This window comes from Nelumbo lutea, chromosome 2 (assembly GCF_056320005.1).
Source record: "Nelumbo lutea isolate HS-2025 chromosome 2, American lotus-T2T, whole genome shotgun sequence".
Classification (NCBI taxonomy): Eukaryota; Viridiplantae; Streptophyta; class Magnoliopsida; order Proteales; family Nelumbonaceae; genus Nelumbo; species Nelumbo lutea.
In genome coordinates this window covers 37220519-37240007 of record NC_142685.1, presented here as the reverse complement: position 1 = coordinate 37240007, position 19489 = coordinate 37220519, and the positions used below count along the sequence as shown (strand labels likewise).

Here is a 19489-nt window from a genome sequence, read left to right as displayed (position 1 = left end):
GAACCATTCATCTGGCCAATTGCCTCCTACATCCACAGATGGTCCTATGAAGGAGATGGTGAGTGCTCCCCATGATGAATATGACAGGTTTATCCAATCATAGAAGAACACGACGACTTTTGCTCGCTCAGGTATGGCTTGTCTAGCATCTACACCCAATCCCTAGATCATTGACTCTGGAGCCTCCGATCACATGACTGGAACTCCTGGTGTGTTTTCCTCCTTATCTCATTGCTCAACATCACAATCTGTCACCCTTGCTAATGGTTCCACATCCTCAATTTGTGGTGTTGGTAATGTTGACCTAGATCCTGTATCCCTCTCATCAGTTCTGTATGTTCCTAAATTGCCTTTTAACCTTATGTCTGTTAGTAAGCTGACCAAATCACTTAACTACTCCATTACCTTTTATCCTTCTATGTGTGTCTTTTAGGATCTCAAGACGGGGATGAAGATTGGTGGGGGGCATGAAGCAGGTGGACTGTATTATCTTGACGGTGGTGGTGGTAGAACTTCAACAGCTCTCTAGTCATCTCTTTCTCCTCTCTAGTGGCACTGCCGATTTGGTCATCCATCGCTAAAAGTCTTGAAGTTCTTGGTTCCGTCCTTGAGTCAGCTTTCTGTTTTGGATTGTGAGTCGTGTCAGTTTGGGAAACACCATCGTGTTCCCTTTAGTTCTAGGGTTGATAACCGTGTGTCAAGTCCTTTTTCTTTAGTTCATTCAGATGTTTGGGGTCCTTATAAAGTGATGTCATATAATGGATATAGATATTTTGTCATTTTTGTGGATGGTTTTTTAAGGATGACGTGACTCTATTTAATGAAGGAAAGAAGTGAATTGTTTACCATTTTTCAAACATTTTATGTTGAGATTCGTAACCAATTTGATACCCATATCAAAGTTTTTCGTTCTGATAATGGCCGCGAATATTTATCCTCATCATTTTAGGAATACCTGGATTAACATGGCATTATACATCAGACCTCGTGTACCTACACCCCACAACAAAACAAGGTGGCTGAGAGAAAGAATCGCCATCTCCTTGAAATAACAAGATCCCTAATGCATCACATGCATGTTCCCAAACCTTTTTGGAGTGATGCAGTGCTTACATCTTGTTTTCTGATTAATCGGATGCCCACGTTCATCCTTGATGGTCATTCTCTGTTTCAGGTCTTGTTTCCCACTTTGTCTCAGTTCCCTCTTACGCCGAGAGTTTATGGGTGTGTCTGTTTTGTCCATAATCTGGGTCCCGGGAACGACAAGTTTGATGCCCGTTCTCTCAAGTGCATCTTCCTTGGCTATTCTCGGACCCAGAAAGGGTATAGGTGTTACCATCCTGGTTCTCGACGGTCTTTTTGGGATCTGGTGATGCTTCTTCCTCCTCATCACCTCCTCTTCCACTTCCCTTTGTCGATCCTCCTCCCTTTGTTCCAGTCATGACCAAATCCTTGCCTCCGGTGCCACCACCTGTTGAACGCCCACCTATCCGTCATGTGTATACACATCGCCCACGTGCACCAACTACTACTCCTCCGGCTACATCTCCGTCGACGGATCCGACACCAGATCCGCACTTAGCATCTGAGATTGATCTACCCATTGCCTTGCGGAAAGGTAAACGTACTTGCACCCCTCATCCCATTTCTAATTATGTTTTTCTTACTCACCTTTCTGCTTCCCATCGCCAGTTTGTTACCTTGTTATCATCAGTTATTGTTCCTAAAGATGTCCAGGAAGCCCTTGCCTCTCCTGGGTGGTGCCGTGCCATGGAAGAAGAACTCTCAGCCCTTCATCATAATCATACTTGGGACCTCACTGCTCTTCCTCCTGAGAAGTGAGCTGTTGGTTGTAAATGGGTTTATACGGTTAAGTATCTGCCTGATGGTAGTGTTGAACGCCTGAAAGCGCGATTAGTTGCAAAAGGGTACTCCCAAACCTATGGCATTGACTACACTGAGACCTTCTCACCGGTTGCTAAGATAGGGTCCGTTCGTGTGGTGATCTCTCTTGCAGCCATGTATGAGTGGCCACTATATCAGCTTGATATCAAGAATGCCTTTTTGCATGGTGACTTATTCGAGGAGGTCTACATGGAGCAACCTCCAGGGTTTGTTGCTCAGGGGGAGGATGGTAAGGTGTGCAGACTGAGGAAGGTTATGTATGGGCTTAAACAGTCTCCTCGAGCATGGTTTGGTAGGTTCAGTGAGGTAAAGAAGTTTGGTATGAAACAGTGCAAAGTTGACCATTCTGTATTTAGTCATGACTCTCCGGGAGGAAAAATACTGTTGGTGGTGTATGTAGATGATATTGTTATTACTGGGAATGATAACATTGGTATTGACAGGCTGAAGACTTATCTGCAGGATCACTTTCAGACAAGGGATCTGGGTAAATTGAAATACTTATTGGGGATAGAGGTAGCGAGATCCAAGTATGGGATTAACCTGTGCCAGAGGAAGTATGTGCTTGATTTGCTGGAAGAAACAAGCTTGTTGGGTGCCAAATCAGTTGAAACACCCATGGACACAAATACCAAGCTAAGCAGTGATATGGGTGAAGAGTTTGAAGACCCTGGCAGATACCGACGACTTGTGGGCCCACTAATGTGGGCCCCATTACCAGATCAGACATCTCATTTGCAGTTAGTGTGGTAAGCCAGTTTATGCAAAAACCTCTGATTCCTCATTGGAATGCGATTATGAGAATTATGAAGTATCTAAAAGGGGCTCCGGGTCGCGGTCTGATATACAGGAGTGGGGGAAAACTTGAAATAGAAGGGTATTCTGATGCTGATTGGGCCGGTTCTATGTCTGATAGGCGGTCTACTACAGGCTATTGCACGTTTCTGGGAGGTAACCTGGTGACATGGAAAAGTAAGAAGCAGACGGTTGTGGCAAGAAGCAGTGCAGAAGCAGAATATAGGGTTATGGCGCACACCGCTTGTGAATTAATGTGGCTAAGGAACCTTCTACAGGAAGTAGGGTACAACATTAACACTCCAATGAAGATCTATTGTGATAACCAGGCTGCAGTTCATATCTCCTCTAATCCAGTGTTTCATGAAAGAACCAAGCACATTGAGGTTGACTGTCACTTTGTGAGGGAGAAGGTGCTGAATGGAGAGCTAGACACTACACATGTTAATATAGGAAATCAGTAGGCTGACTTATTTACAAAAGGCTTGAGTCGGGGAAGAGTGGACTACATATGTAACAAGCTGGGAGTATATGATATATACTCACCAGCTTGAGGGGGAGTGTTAGCGTAGGGGTATTTCTGTCTTTATACCTTGGTTGATGTTGATGATTTGTAGTGTTGTGTTGGAACATGTGCTCTTAACTTAAGTAAGGGCACTTAGGTCTTTTCAGTCTTGTTTTAATAATAATATAAATACTTACTGGCCGACTGGGAGAAGTCAGGTTGACTCTGTCAGTTCTAACCAGAATTCTCTCTTCTCTCTTTCTCTCTCTCTCTCTCTCTCTCTCTCTTTCTCTATCACCTTTTCTTCTTCTACATAACTGAACTTAGTCAGGCCGAACTCTAAGGCAGCCTGAATTTTAACACTTACAAAAGGAAGGCAAATATCTCTTCTAGCAATCCTTTCTCTAATGAAGTGTCTGTCTACCCCAATATGTTTTTTACGGTCATGCTGAACATGATTGTGTGCATTGTTTATGGCTGGTTGATTGTCATGGTACAATCTCATTGGGGTATCAACTTGTATGCCCATCTTAGTCAATAAGGTCTTCAACCAGAGTAGTTTAGAACGTGCAACAATTGGTTGTTTCTTACTTCTCCATGAAACCACATTGTCTCCAACTAAAAGCACAATAACCGAGTGTAGATCTTCTATCATCAATGGACCTTGCCTAGTTGGCATCTATGTAAGCCTCAATCTTTAGGTGACTATTATCGGAGTACAACATTCCTTTACTAGGACATCCTTTCAGATAAGCTAAAATTCTATTAATTGCTTGCATGTGAGATGTTCTGGTTTCATGCATATATTGGCTAATCGCTCCAACAACATAAGATATGTCAGGTTTAGTCAGAAAAAGATATAGGAGACGACCCACTAATCTCTGATTTTTTTTCTCTGTCTGGAAGAACTTCTCCTTCAGTAGCACTCAACTTATGGTTAGGATCAATTGGAGTTTCTACAGGCTTGCTCTCTAATTTCACAACTTCATGGAGCAAATCAAGAACATACTTCCTTTGTGAAGAAAGATTCTCTTCTTGGATCTTGCAACTTCAATGCCCAGAAAGTATTAAAGATCACCAAAGATCCTTAATCTCAATTTTGAAGCAAGGAAGGATTTTAATTAAGAGATACTTGTAATGTCATCACCTGTCACAACAATGTCATCAACATGTACTATCAACATTGTTATTCTGCCATCAACTCTTCTTATAAAAAGGTATGGTTTGCTTGAGATTGAGAGAATCCAATCTTTAAGATAACATTTCTAAATTTGTCAAACTAGGCTCTAGGGGACTGATTGAATCCATATAAAGACTTCTTCAATTGGGAAACTTTCCTCTTCGCTATTAGGAAGGCTTACCCCAGGTGATAAGTCCATATAAAGTTCTTCCTATAGGTTTCTTTACATCCATCTGATATAAAGTCCAAGAATAGTGGGCAGCAGGAGACATGATCACCCAAATAGAGTTCATTTTAGTCACTGGGGCAAAGGTTTCAAGATAATCAGTTCCACATGTCTGAGTGTATCCTTTGGCCGAGCCTTGTACCTCTCAATTGAACTATCTGCCTTGTGCTTAATAGTGTACACCCACTTGCACCTAATAGGAATCTTATCCTTGGGACAAGAAACAATCTCCCAAGTTTGGTTCTTTATTAGGGCCTCCATCTCTTGGTTCATAGATTCCTTCCAGTGAGGGATTGCATTGCCTCTGTAAAACTGCTAGGGATGGAAACAAAAGAAATGACAAAAATATAGGCGCAATAGGAAGGTGAGAAGACATCATAAGACACATAGTTAGTAATGGGATACTTGTTGCATGTCCTCTTTCCCTCTCGGACGACAATAGGAAGACCAAGGCTTGGATCAATAACAGAATTATTAGGGGGTGCAAGATTACCTGAGTTTGAGAGATCATATTTGTGATGGGCATTTAGCTTTAGGAGCCACGCTCTTACTGTGCCTGATGAAGAACTGCTGCCAGGGCCGAGGCTGATACATAGGAGGAGGAAAAGGAATATCATTGTTACAAGGATGAGAGGAAGGGGGAGGTATAGGGATAGGAACAAGAAGACAAAAAGGGAGTCTGATCTTCACTTGCATTCTCCCCTTGAACGGGATGACTGGAAAAAGGAAGACTCTAGAAAGGTAATATCCTTAGAAACATCTCTTTCCAGAAAGAGGATAAAAAGATTTGTAATCTTTTTGGATAGGGGAGTAACCATGGAATACACATTTGATTGATTTTGGATCAAATTTATGTAGGAAGGACATGTATCATGAACAAAGCACATATAACCAACGATCTTAAGGGGTAAATTAAAGAGGTTCATTAGGGAGGAGAAGCTGATGAGGAGACTAAAGTTTAAAGACCCTTAATGGAAGCCAGTTAATGAGACACACAACCTTCTTGACAGCATCGCCCCAAAAACGGGTAGGAACATGAGTTTGGAACAATAAACCTTGAGCAACTTCAACCACATGTCTATTTTTCCTCTTAGCAACCCCATTTTGTTGAGGAGTGTGACTACATAAACTCTGGTGAATAATTCCCCAGACTTGTAATTTGTTTTATTATAATTCTAATGAAATTCTGTTATTGATCACAAAAAAAAAGAGCCCAAAACAATTGTTGCCTACTTGCCCCTTGCTTTGCCAAACTATTTGTTGACCTTTGCACCCATTGTGTTTCAATCTGTATGTCTCCTCAATGCCATTCCCTTTTCTTTAAATGATGTATTTTACTTCCTTGATTGTTTTCAATGATGTGCAGGCCTCATTCATTGATTTGAATTTGACATTTTTTGGGTGAACATGGATCTAAGTGCAATTTCTTAATTCTATGTCGGAAGAATGCATTTGAGGACACTTGAATTGTATGAACATGATTGCCTTTAGTGGACAATCATGATTTTTGTATGTGATATTTGAATGTAATTTTTGGTTTCCTTGTCAGGAATATCTTTTTGATGTGAAGAACTTAAGATTATTCTGGGCAGGTTGCAGGGGGTGATGGCACAGTGGGTTGGGTTCTTGGAAGTCTTGCAGAACTTTATAAGCACAACCGAGAGCCAGTTCCTCCAACAGGAATCATTCCACTTGGTACTGGCAATGACCTATCTAGGAGTTTTGGTTGGGTAAGAATTTATGCTACATGTGTTTTTTGATATAACTGCTTTATTACCTTGTTGACTTGTTTTCTTGTGTATTTTTTTTTTCAGGGTGGTTCATTTTCATTTCCATGGAGGTCATTTGTGAAGAGGTCTTTGCATAAGGCTGTTATTGGTCCAATTTGCCGTCTTGATAGGTAATTTCTTTTCATAGGGTAGAGTAAAGAAATGTTTGTCTTGATCCTTAATTCTTTGTTTCTTGGTAATGAAATGGGACCTTGCATTTACTTAAAAAGTATTACACTAATAATACAACATATTACATGGGGGAACTGATTTGACAAGTATTTGTGCTAGAAGACATTTTCTGCCTATGGTATATAAGTTATTTTTTCTTTTTCTTTTTGAAAGGTAGAATTTTACTAAAGAAGGAAACTAGAAACAATTAACAATCCCCTCATGAGATTTGATGGAGGGGAGCAAGATTGTGGTGGTTTAAGTGGATGTTAGGAAGGTGGGGAAGATGGAGAGGATGAATGTCCTCCAGGCGAGTCTAGTTGGGGGACTTGTGGAAAGCAAGCTCGATGCTGAAAAGATTGAAGCTTGGGTGGTTTTGGAATGGAGAAAGTGAAAGGGTGATTGAGTGAGGAGACTAAATGGCAGTCTCTTCTTGTTTATGTTTCACAGTCTAGAAGCTGCGGACTGGGTTCTGGGTATAGAAAAGCAGAAATCCAGAGATATTGATTCACGGTTGGGGAGGTGGTTCTCGGTGGCTGGGATGAAGTGATAGAAAGAGAAGTCGTGCAGTATGGCTTGGCGTGGTAGGCTTTCTTCTGCGTGTGTGGAGCATTCTCGCCTTTCAGGAGTTTTGGGAGTGCTCTGGGACAAGCCAAACAAGGGATTCAAAGACAATCTATATTCTGGGCTGGGTTGTAATTAGTGGTTTTTTCCTTTCGGGCTTCTCCTTCTGTGCACAACTTCTCGTTGTATATGCTTTTTTAATTTAATCAATAAATAAATTCTGAGTTGCCAATAAAAAAAAGATAATAGCAAAGAGAAGAATATGAGAAAGAAGTCCCCCTATTAAGGTAGCAGTAAAAAAAGACCCTGGTAAGGTAGCAGTAATAAAAAAGACTTATGAAAGACTATGAAAGAATAAACTAAGCCCATTGCCCAATGATGGTAAGTCCATAAATAAATAAGAAACATAAGAAAGAAAAAATGGCAACTAAAAACAAACAACAAATCTCTCTCCGGATTGCTGTACCTGTTTCTTATATTTCTAATGAAATTCTGTTATTGATAAAAAAAAAACCAACAAATCTACTTCTTTAACTACTTCCAATAGTCTATGGCTGGTGTATAACATTGCATTGAAGTTCTCTTGAAATTGTTGACCATGCCACATTTTCCATTATCTTAAGATGTCATCCATACAAAGGGAAGCAAGCATATTTACAGTCTTGAGCCATTGCACTATCCTTAGAGTAATACTATGAACTTATGATTACTTCCTTGGTGTACATTTTCCCATTAAAGATTCTTTCATTTCTTTCTTCTCATAATGTCCAAAGCACTGCTTCCCTTACCAATGCCTGTAATGGATTTATAATTTTCTTTATCTGCCAAACTTAGGTCTGTATTCAGTCTACCACTCCCAGTACCCTAGACAGCTCAGCCCAACATTCTCTAATGGCCTTTTTATCAAGTGTATGCTGGGGATCACTTTCCTTTAGGAGGTGAAATGATCCTCAGTGTCAGTATTCATAGCTTACATGAAGAATCAGAGATAGAGGATCTCTTATAGGTTTTGCTGACAAAACTCCAAATCATAGTCACAGTGATTATTAATGCAATGTAATGAAAGTAACCCATACAATATCTATATTTCAAAGGGTATTGTGTTCAAACTACTTAGATTGCTGTTCATAGTGCCAGAGTTACAAATCATTTAAAATAAGAATATTATTTACAAATTCCCTTGTAGTTAGTACCAGAATAATAGATCCATCCAACATCTATTACCATTACTGGTATTGTTTACTCTGGGTATGTGTACAATAAACCCATTGCAGAGTTATTGCATTTATATATTTTTCTTTTCAGTTAATAAGAAATGTTCGATTTCAGATATGATTTTATCAATCTGGAGTCCCAACACTTGTCACTTTTTTCTCATGATTCATGATGTATAAACTTGTCAATCTTTTGAATTGGCACAGTTGGCGCATTCTGGTTGCAATGCCGGCTGAAGAAAGTGTGGAACTGCCTCATTGTCTGCACTATTCAGAGGAGTGTACTCTTGATCAGGTTGTAAATGCTTTTCCTTAATATGAATTGGTTGACTGTTTTTTCAGTTGTTCCTACCTAGTGTTTAGTCATTGTGAATGTAGTATCTTATAGATGAAACTTCTAGTTTTGACATCATATTAGGTTTGTATATGATGGTAGACCAAGTTATATAAGCAGAATAGAGAGATGTAAGAACAACTATAAATAAATTTCATGTTAAAGGTATGAACCATAATAGGGTTGGCCGGACTGTTTGATAGTAACTATGAAAGATTTTATTAATAAGAACTTATAAGAAATGCAAAATGTAGAAGAGTTAGTTGATGTATTGGACAGAAGAAAACAAAATAATAGTTAAGGAATATTGAAGAAGAGATAAAGAATTGTAGAGACAGAGACATTAGAGATCTTGAACATATTCTTTTTTTCTTTTTTTGTAAAGAGACTGGGCTGGATGGGCCTTAGTTGTTATTCTTTTTCTTTATTCTTTTATTAGATCCTTTTGTAGCTTAGTGGGCCTTATTGTTATGGGCCTGTCATTAGTTTTTCTTTATTGTGTTAAGCTAGTCGCCCTATTGAGGGTATCATTGTAATTGTCCCTCTAATTTAGATTAGATGTAATAAAAGAATTTAGGAGACTGGAGAGAGGATCGATTTATATTCTTCTCCATTTCCCTCTTCTCTAAGCTTATTTCACTCATTGCTTTCTTCAATATTTATCAATTTATTACTGTTTCTCATGCATCTCTAATCTCTTGGTATCAAAGCAACCAAACCCTGTTTTTCCTTTTTTCTTTTCATCCCATTCACACTTCTGTTTGAAGGGTGTATGGAGAACTAGTTTGAGAATAGTCCATGATTTTTGCAGCCAAGTTGGAAGAAGGGTATTGGAGAGGTTCAGATCAGTTTTGGTTAACCAAGAAGCTTCTTGGAGATGAAACCCTAGCTGACTAGAGAAGAATTCAGGTTGAGGATTGTAGAGAACACTGATGTGGGCCCCACTGCAGTGGTCCCCACTGTGTTTGTAGGACAGCATGTGTAGTTATTTGTTCCAGTTATAGTAGTGTCAGTTTGAGTCAGTTTGTTAATACAGTTGTTATTTATTTCAGCTTTTATCTACTTTATTTATTATGTAAGTACTAAGGGCAGATGTGTCCTTTCCATTATGTACTAAACATAACCTATAAATAATAAGAAAGTGGCGGCGGCAGATCTGTTAGAATCTGTCCCTCCTTTCAACCACTTGTGTTCTCCTGTTTCTCTTCTATTCTCTCTCCTTTCTCTCACCTTTCTTCTGTTTTGTAAACCTAAAACCTATTAGGATTCAAGACCGATTACAGTCTTGATCTTCTACTTGGTATCAGAGCCTATCTAGGGCTTCTCATATGTGTCTAGTCCAGCCGACCACATGAGGACTAGCTAGGGCTGGAAGCTTTGAAGAAGCATTCGGTGGCTGAATCTTGGAGATTACCAGGAGAGGTTCGCAGCAGTTTAAGACTTGCCGCGGCTTGCAGAGAGTTGGTAATCAGGAAGAAGCAGCGAAGGTTAGGGTTCAGGTAACCCTAGAAGACAGTAAACCGAAGTACATAGGTAAGTTTTTTTTATTGAGTTTCAGAGACTGCAATCAGTCGAGATAGGTTGGACCTATCTAGAAGTTGGGGCCGAACTGTATTCAAGTTTGTTTCTAGGGTTTGACTTGCCGAACTGTGTTTAAGTTTGTTTCTAGGGTTTGACTATTGGGCCAAACCCCCTCCCTCTCAGAGGTGATTAGTTTTTAGGGTTTCATATTGCCCTACGACAAGTCCCACTTGTGCGGACTGCTTGGAGAGTGCAGCTGAGCACTTATTTCAGACCCACAGTTGAAACCCTAATTTTGCTCTCGCAGCAGTGGGCCCCACAGTAGTGATTTCAGAAAATAGCATCTCAGATTGACAAGCTGCCTGGTACTGTGCATGCCGATTGATTTCAGATCAGATTTGAGTTGATTCCTTGCCTATACTGTGATAGGCGATTGATTTCAGATCAGATTTGGGTTGGTTTCAGATCAGATTTCGGATCAGATCAGATCAGATTTGTGTTGGTTTCGGATCAGTTTTCAGACCTGCTTGTTTGACTTTGTTTTCTGGTATAGTGACTCTAACAGTTTGTAGCCACTGAATCTTGATCAAAGATGGAGTTTAAGGGTCAGGGAGAAAGTAGTTTTGGAAACCACAGTTATGGTAGTGTATCTGAAACCGGGTTTCAGATTACAACTATGAGATTTGATGGGTCAAATTATTTGGAGTGGGCTCAATCAGCCATGATGGCTATTGGAGGAAGGGGAAAACTGGGTTATCTCTTGGGAGATGTGAAAGAACCTTCCAAGGAGGACCCAACATACACCAAGTGGGTTCAAGAGAACTATTTGGTTATGGCGTGGCTGTGTAATTCTATGTAGCCACATATCAGCCAAAATTACTTGTGGGCAAAGATAGCCAAAGAGATATGGGATGTTGTGAAAGAAACCTATTCCCAACCCCTTAATGTTGCCCGAGCCTATGAATTAAAGTGTGAGGTGAACAACTTTAAATAAGGAGAGAAGCCAGTTTCTGTCTACTTCTCTACCTTGAAATCCTTGTGGCATGAGATTGACCATCTAGAGACCCTTGAGTGGGAGAGTCCCAAAGATGCACAGACTCACAGAAAGCAAGTCGAGACGAATAGGATATTTGAGTTTCTGGCTTGTTTGAATTCAGAATATGACATTGTGCGACAACAGATATTGACAAGAGATAGTGTGACCCTTTTTCAAGCATACTCCCTGGTGCATAGTGAAGAGACCAGGAGGAAAGTCATGATGCAGCCTCAGTCCTCTTTCCCAGCCTTGACAGCTATTAAACCTAAGCCAGGGGGTGACTCAGAAAGGGATCGGAAGAAGGAAGATAAACGGGATCTGGTATGTGAACATTGCAAGAAACCCAAGCACACAAAAGATACTTGTTGGAAGCTACATCCTCACTTGGTCCCAGCAAAACTAAGAAATAAGAAGGGTAATGCTCATGTGGCCGTGAACACTGATTCGGCATCCTCATCAGGCACATCCCTAGAGACTTTAGTTGCTGTTCGGGCTGCCCTCATACAGTTGGAAAAGGAAGTTGGGAGTTCAGCTCAACCATCTCAGCCACTATCAGCTCCTGCCACATCTGCATTTGCACATTCAGGTACTCGAGCCTTAGCTTACCATGCTTCAACTCCAGGTAATACTGACCACTACTGGGTAATAGATTCAGGTGCATCTGACCATATGACTTGCTTGCCATCTTTGTTCACTTCTTATCACTTGTCCTCTGACCGAGATAGAGTATCCATTGCTGATGGCTCTCTTGTTCCCATTTCGGGCAAGGGGGACATCAAGCTATCAGATACTATCTTTTTATCTTCTGTCTTGCATGTTCCTAAGCTTGATACTAACCTGCTTTCAGTTAGTAGTATTACCAAACACATGAACTGTTCAGTAACCTTTTTCCCTGACCGATGTGTTTTTCAGGATTTGGAGACGAGGAAGGTGATTGGGACTGGCCGTGAGACGAACGGGATCTATCTGCTTGGAGAGAGTTCTCGTTGGGAGGAGAACCTTGGTGATTGGGACTGGCCAAGTTTGAACCTAAGGCCTCCAAATGCATTTTCCTTGGTTATGCACAAACTCAAAAGGGTTATTGCTGCTATGATCCGGTTTTAAGGAAACGATTTGTCTCCATGGATGTCACCTTCTTTGAGGAGACACCCTATTATCCTAGGGCTTCTCCTCAGGGGGAGAGCAGTGAGAGTGGGGCTGTTTTGAGTTTCTTTCCTCAGGGGGAGAGCAGTGAGAGTGGAAGTGGGGCTGTTCCTTTACCTATTCCACTAGATAATGAAGGTTGTAGTGGTGAGGGTGGTCAGAGGGAGCCGGAGTTGAGAGTCTATCACAGGCGATGCAGGCAGGTTGATCCTAGTCATCGGCAGTCCCGGCCAGCTCCAGTTCCTTCTGCGGCTCCAGATCCAGAGCCTACTGAGATACCTCTCACTGTTGCCACTTCCCCTCTTGTGGATGACCTTGATCTCCCTATTGCCATTCGCAAAGGGAAACGACATTGCATCACTTCTACAGCTCACAACATCTCATAGTTCTTATCCTATGATCGTTTGTCTCCATCTTACAGGTCCTATCTCACTTCCATTGCCGATGTCCCTATTCCAAGAACAGTGCAAAAAGCCTTATTAGTTCTAGAATGGAAAGATGCAATGCAAGTTGAAATGGATGCCCTGTTGAAGAATAATACTTGGGCACTGGTTGACCCACCAAAAGGAAAGAAACCGGTGGGATGCAGATGGGTGTTCATTGTGAAGCATAATGCTGATGGCTCTATTGAAATGTACAAAGCCTGGCTGGTTGCAAAGGGGTTCACTTAGACTTATGGTATAGACTATTTGGAGACCTTTGCCCCAGTAGCCAAGGTGACCACCATCCGAGTTCTGTTATCCCTTGCAGCAAATCATTCTTGGCCCCTGTTTCAGATGGATGTTAAAGATGCCTTTCTGAATGGAGACTTATAGGAAGAGGTTTACATGCAGTTTGCCTCATGGATTCTATGATACAGAGACAGGTAAGAAGGTTTGCCGACTGAACAAGGCATTGTATGGTTTGAAGTAGTCACCTAGAGCCTGGTTTGATAGGTTTAGATTAGTCATCGGAAAGTTTGGTTATGTACAGGCCCAGTCAGATCATACACTATTCATCAAGAGGGTGGAGTCCTCTCTGACACTACTTGCAGTTTATGTTGATGATATTGTGGTGACAGGAAATGACAGTCATGAGATTGAGTCCCTCAAACAGCTCCTTCATCAAGAGTTTGAGGTGAAAGATCTTGGTGCACTACAATACTTTTTAGGTATTGAGGTTGCTAGATCCAAGCAGGGGATTTTTATCTCTCAGAGAAAATATGTTCTAGATCTGTTGGCAGAAACTGGAAAGTTGGGTGTTAAGCCGACTGATACACCCATCGAACAAAATCACAAGATTAGTGCAAAGGGCGGGGAGCCTCTTGAAGACAAAGTTATGTTCCAAAGGTTGGTTGGAAAGCTCCTATATCTCTGCCTCACTCGGCCGGATCTCAGCTATGCAGTTAGTGTTGTTAGCCAGTACATGCACTCCCCTAGAACTTCTCATCTTCTTGCGGCAGAGAGAATATTAGCATACTTGAAGAGATGCCCGGGTAGAGGTATACTGCTCAAGAACAATAATCACATGAGGGTGGAAGTCTATACAAATGACGATTGGGCTGGGAGTGTTGATGACAGAAGGTCTACCTCTGGATATTGTGCCCTTGTGGGAGGTAACCTTGTCTCTTGGAGGAGTAAGAAGCAGAGTGTTGTTTCCTGCTCCAGTGCTGAAGCGGAGTACAGGTCAATGGCTAATGGAGTGGCTGAAATCTTGTGGCTGAGGTCACTACTTGAAGAGTTGGGTATTGACTATGAAAAGCCCTTAATGCTGTATTGTGATAATTAGGCAGCTATTAATATAGCCCACAACCCAGTGCAACATGACAGAACTAAACATATCGAAGTTGATCGACATTTTGTGCGAGAAAGGGTCACATCACAAGAAGTGTGTCTTCCGTACATCACATCTAATATGCAGCTCGCGGATATCCTCACCAAGGATGTACCAAGGAAGAAGTTAGAGACAGACCTATCCAAGTTGGGAATGATAGATATCTACTCCCAACTTGAGGGGGAGCGTAGAGAACACTGATGTGGGCCCCATTGCAGTGGTCCCCACTGTGTTCGTAGGATAGCATGTGTAGTTATTTGTTCCAGTTATAGTAGTGTTGGTTTGAGTCAGTTTGTTAGTTCAGTTGTTATTTATTTCAGCTTTTATTTACTTTATTTATTATGTAAGTACTAAGGGCAGATGTGTCCTTTCCATTATGTACTAAACATAACCTATAAATAATAAGAAAGTGGCGGCGGCAGATCTGTTAGAATCTGTCCCTCCTTTCAATCACTTGTGTTCTCCTGTTTCTCTTCTATTCTCTCTCCTTTCTCTCACCTTTCTTCTGTTTTGTAAACCTAAAACCTATTAGGATTCAAGACTGATTACAGTCTTGATCTTCTACTGGGATCAAGGGGATCCTTCCAGAGATTGATCCAAGTTGGTAAGCTCTTTGGCTTCACTGATATGAGCGATTGGGTTTTCTCTGTTTTTCCTGGTTGCTGGGTAGTTGAAACCTTGTCTTTTGCTTCTTTCTTGCTTCCTAAGTGTTGGAAGACCTTGGTTTTGGACTATAATTGTTTTTGTTTGATAAATGGTGTCATCTGGAGTTGAATTAAAACAAAATAGTGACCTGGAGTTGGTCTGGGAGCCTTTTTGGAATCTTTGTTGGGTGATGTGACCACAGTAAAGCTAGATGGCACCAATTATTTCATTTGATCAAAATCAGTGAAGATTCATGTTTGTAGTAGATGCAAGTGGGGGTACTTGTCAGGTAGTAAGAAGAAATCTAAAGAAGATGATCCTAATCTTGAGAAGTGGACACATGAGAATTACATTGTTATATGGTGGCTAGTGAATTGTATGCAACCCCATATTGTCTAGCATTACCTATGGGTGGATATAGCCAAGGAAGTATGAGATAGTGTTAATGGAATCTATTCTCAAAAGTCAAATGTGCCCAAAGCCTATAAACTAAAGAATGATGTGAACAATCATAGACAAGGGGCGAAACCCTTAGAAGTGTATTTTTCAATTCTAAAATCTTTGGTAGGAGATTGACCTAATTGAGGTTGTCGTCTTGGAGAGTACCAAGGACATTGAGACCTATAAAATGTTGGAGGAATAGGATGTTTAAGTTTCTTTTTGGCCTCAACCCTGAGTATGATATCACTAGACAAAATATATTATCAAAAGATGATGCATCTTTGTCTCAAGCCTATGCTATGGTAAATAGTGAAAAGAGCAGAAGATAGGTGTTGATCTTAGAGACTACAGTTGATCACTTTGCACATCTCGGGGTTAAACCTAAGTTTGTTAATGAGAAGAAGGATATAGTTTGTGAGTATTGCAAGAAGCCCAAGCACATAAAAAATACATGTTGGAAGTTGCAATGAATTCGATACTTGCACGATTTAAGAATGACAGTAACAAAAAAGAATGGGAATGTGAAAGGCGAGAACTTGAAGTTGCAAAGGCAGAATTTGAGAAGCATTAAAGGATTGTTGGCCAGCTATAAGCCACTGTTGCAACACCTCCTTTTAGTAGTACCTCATCATTTGCATTTGCCCACTCAGGTATTTGTGCCATTGCAAATCTTGTCATTGTCTCAGGTAACCAAAGGATTCCTTCGATCATTCTCTAGTGCTTTTGATCACACGACCAATATTTCCCATTTATTTAATACTTATCACCTTCTTTCTAGCTTAGATAAAATATCCCTTCTTCCCATTTTGTCAAAAACATTAAATTGTTGCATAACCTTTTTTCCCACTTATTGTGTTTTTTGGAACATGAATTATTAGAAGGTGATTGGGAGTGACCATGAGGTGAATGGGATATACCTGTTAGATGTGTTGGAGCAAAGCCCAATACCTCTTTAGAAAGCAACTTTTTGGATCCATTGTGTTAGATTCTATGAGCCGTGTCATGTTATATCACTATCATTTGGGTCATTTATCTTTCTCTTCTTTAAGTCTTTTGTTCCTGGAATTATTTAAAGGAACAAGTCAATCCATTCTTCATTGCGAGTCTTGTGAACTTACTAAACGTTGTAGAAATTCTAATCCTTTGAGTAATATAAGATCCACTATTCCTTTTAATATTGTGCACTTTGATATCTAGGGGCCTTATTATTTACCTTGCATGGGTGGCTATAAGTATTTTATCTTGTTCATTGATGATTTCTCCCAGCATACATGGATAGGGGTGATCATAAAAATTAGAAAAACTGAAAATTGAACCGAATTGACAAGACTGAACCAAAAGTTCCAGTTAACCAAATCGATCGGTATACATATATTTATATATATTATATGTATTATTGTATATATTGTTCATATATATTATGTTATCTATATATTATAAACAAATATATATATATATTTTGCATTAGATATAAATATATATTGATAATGTATAATGTATTATTTATAATATAATATTTTATATGTATTTCTTGTATTTTTATTATAAATTTATATATATATATATTATAAATATCAAAAAACCGATGAACCGAACTGGTGGTTAACTGAATTGATCAACTGGTTAACCAATTGACTTTGGTTCGGTTTTAGTTACCACTTTTCCAAATTTGGTAGTATCGGTTTGGTTTGGAAAATAGGCCCGCGGTTCAGTTAACTGAATCGTGAGTACCCCTACACATGGATTTACTTGATGCACTTTCCTAATGAGGTTCCAAAACTTGTTAAGACAACTCCATGAATATATTCCTACCCAGTTTGATACTTGTATCAAAATATGCTTCAGCTGCACTGTCCTAGATCCCTTTTGTTGTTTTCATTAACAAAAAAACCAGACTAATATGTGGTTGCATGGAGTTTAGTAGCCAAGACATCATCATCATGTCTTCTTGCACCCACTTCGCATGTTTAGCATCTTGTGAGTCTGGCTCCTCAGAGTCTATAATATAACCAAGTTTCCCATGTCCACCAATATATTTCTTCATAGCCTATACCCATTGAAAATAACTATTCCCATTAAACCAGTGATTTCTGGCGTACCAACGGAGCCACTTGCTTCATTGATTTCAAGAATATTATTTTTAATGGATCAACAAATAAAATGCCCAAAAAAGAAAACAACCACAAAAGATTGCTTGTGCCATAGCTAGAAAACAATAGGTTCCAGGAACCTCAGTTACACTTCCAAAGGTTATCAACCTCAATACTTGGACTAAATAAGTCCAATGAAACCAAAAATCCCAAACAACCAAGGTTTTTGGTCTTCCCAATACAAATTGGACATTCCCATGTTCAGGGGAAAAGGGAGTTCACTATGTCGATCTCTCCAGATGTTCTTAAATGAGTATCAACAGCATTTGATCTCCAAAAGAATCTTAAAGAAACCCAAAATACATTGAGCACTACTATCAATGTGAGTAGCCAGTCCTATCTAAAGTAATTCACCTCTTTCTCCCAACAAACCACTCCAAAAATCCTAAAAAAACAGGCCACAATTTAGAAACCTTATCTCTTCAACTATCTCATGTAGCTGACTGGAGTAAGACTGCACAAGACAAGTAGATTGGTAGAAATTTTGCTCTGATACCAAGTTGTTAATCAGCCCAGCAGATTCAGACTACCAAAAAAAAAAAAAAAGATTAACATGTGCAAGATGTTAGAATGTTAGAGTGATGTTCGGCTGATAAGAGTTCTTATTAGCCCATTCTTATGTTTAACTTATCTTGTAACTGGGCTTGTGTTAATGGGCCTTGGCCTAATCCTGTTTAATGATTTAAGTCATCTGGGTGTTCCATCACTAATCAGGGGCATCCCAGTAATTTCTTGTACTTTGTACCATATTCATCTATAAATAAAGGACTGGTCGACTGGATAGAACAGTTCGACATTCTCTTCAGTTCTGTGGTTCTCTTCTCCTCCTTGCTACTTCGAGTATAGCTCTTCAGAGTACATGGTATCAGAGCATTAGCTCCTTCCTGGTTTCAGCAGGCACACTCTTTTCTCTTGCTGTCCTTTCATCTTCTCTCTTCCTTTTCTGGGTTGCTGCAGTGAAGACATAGGAGTGTAAGAGAGTAAAGCAAGTTCGAACCTAGGTTTTCTCTTGGTTGTAGGACTCAAGGGAAGTAAGACCCAGAAGTAGATGTCCTACTAGATTACACCAGCAAGTAGTAGCTATTGGGCTACTAAGAGAGGTCTGTATAGGACAGACCTGGTTGAGGGCTGATTTAGCAGTCCTAGCACGAGCCGAGAGGGGGAGAACTTCCTCTACAGTTGCAGCTTCGTGCTCCAGCAAGACTTGTGCAGAACAAGTGGTAAAGACTTAGCTCCTTCAGCTTCAGTTGCAGTTTCGGTGCATCAGCTTCTACAGTTGCAGTCTTAGTGCATCAACAAGACTCTTACAGAATTGCGGCAACTTCAGTTACAGATTTTCTTCAGGTCGGTTATCAGCCCTACTCTTGGACTGAACTGGTTCAGTTACAGACCTTTACCTTTTACCAGAACTGCGGCAACAGTTGCAGCCTTAAACTTTTACCAACACTGTGAACTGGTTCAGTTACAGACCTCTATTTGCTACTGTACCCGTACTGTGAACACAATGACCAATTTGGCCAGTCCTTAACAGAATCACCTATAGTACTGTGAACAACTCTTGGACTGAAGTCAGGATGTCCTCACTATCCGGTGAAGTTTCCTCTAGAGATAACAGACCTGTTACAAGGTCCTCAAACCTGGAAAGCCCTAATCTGCACAGCTTGCAGATTACAAGTGTGCTGCTAGATGAGTATAACTTCAAAGAGTGGTCTGTCTCAGCAATGCTGTTCATTACCTCTCGTGACCTCACAGGCTATTTGGATGGAGACAAGAAACAACCAGAAATTGGCAGTCCTGAATACACCGTGTGGCGCAAGGAAAATGCCACAGTCATGTCTTGGTTGCTGGCCTCTATGACTCCTAGGGTGGCCAGAACTGTTCATCACTTCCCCACAGCTGCTAAAATTTGGGAGAAAGTATCTAAGACATATGGCCAGAAAAAGAACAATGCTAGAATCTACAGGTTGAATCAAGACATTGCAGCCCTAAGGCAAGGAGACATGTCCGTGGCAACCTACTTTGCAACACTAGAAGGCCTCTGGGAAGAGCTTGACCACCATTTGATCTTGGATTGGGAA

At 40.4% G+C, this 19489-nt stretch overlaps 1 protein-coding gene across 5 annotated transcripts in view; it reads left to right on the top strand.

The window, feature by feature from the left end:
- The window catches only part of LOC148869912 (diacylglycerol kinase 4-like), a 106679-nt gene that overhangs the window by 23516 nt on the left and 63674 nt on the right, over window positions 1-19489 (top strand). For all 5 annotated transcript variants that reach the window (XR_016108269.1, XR_016108270.1, XR_016108271.1 and 2 more), the window contains exons 3-5: window positions 6204-6341; window positions 6426-6511; window positions 8537-8624. Coding sequence is in view for 2 of the 5 variants with exons in the window: in XM_088973916.1 (XP_088830042.1) it covers window positions 6204-6341; window positions 6426-6511; window positions 8537-8624 (312 nt within the window). In the remaining 3 variants the exon portion in view is untranslated. The remainder of the gene's footprint in view (window positions 1-6203; window positions 6342-6425; window positions 6512-8536; window positions 8625-19489) is intronic.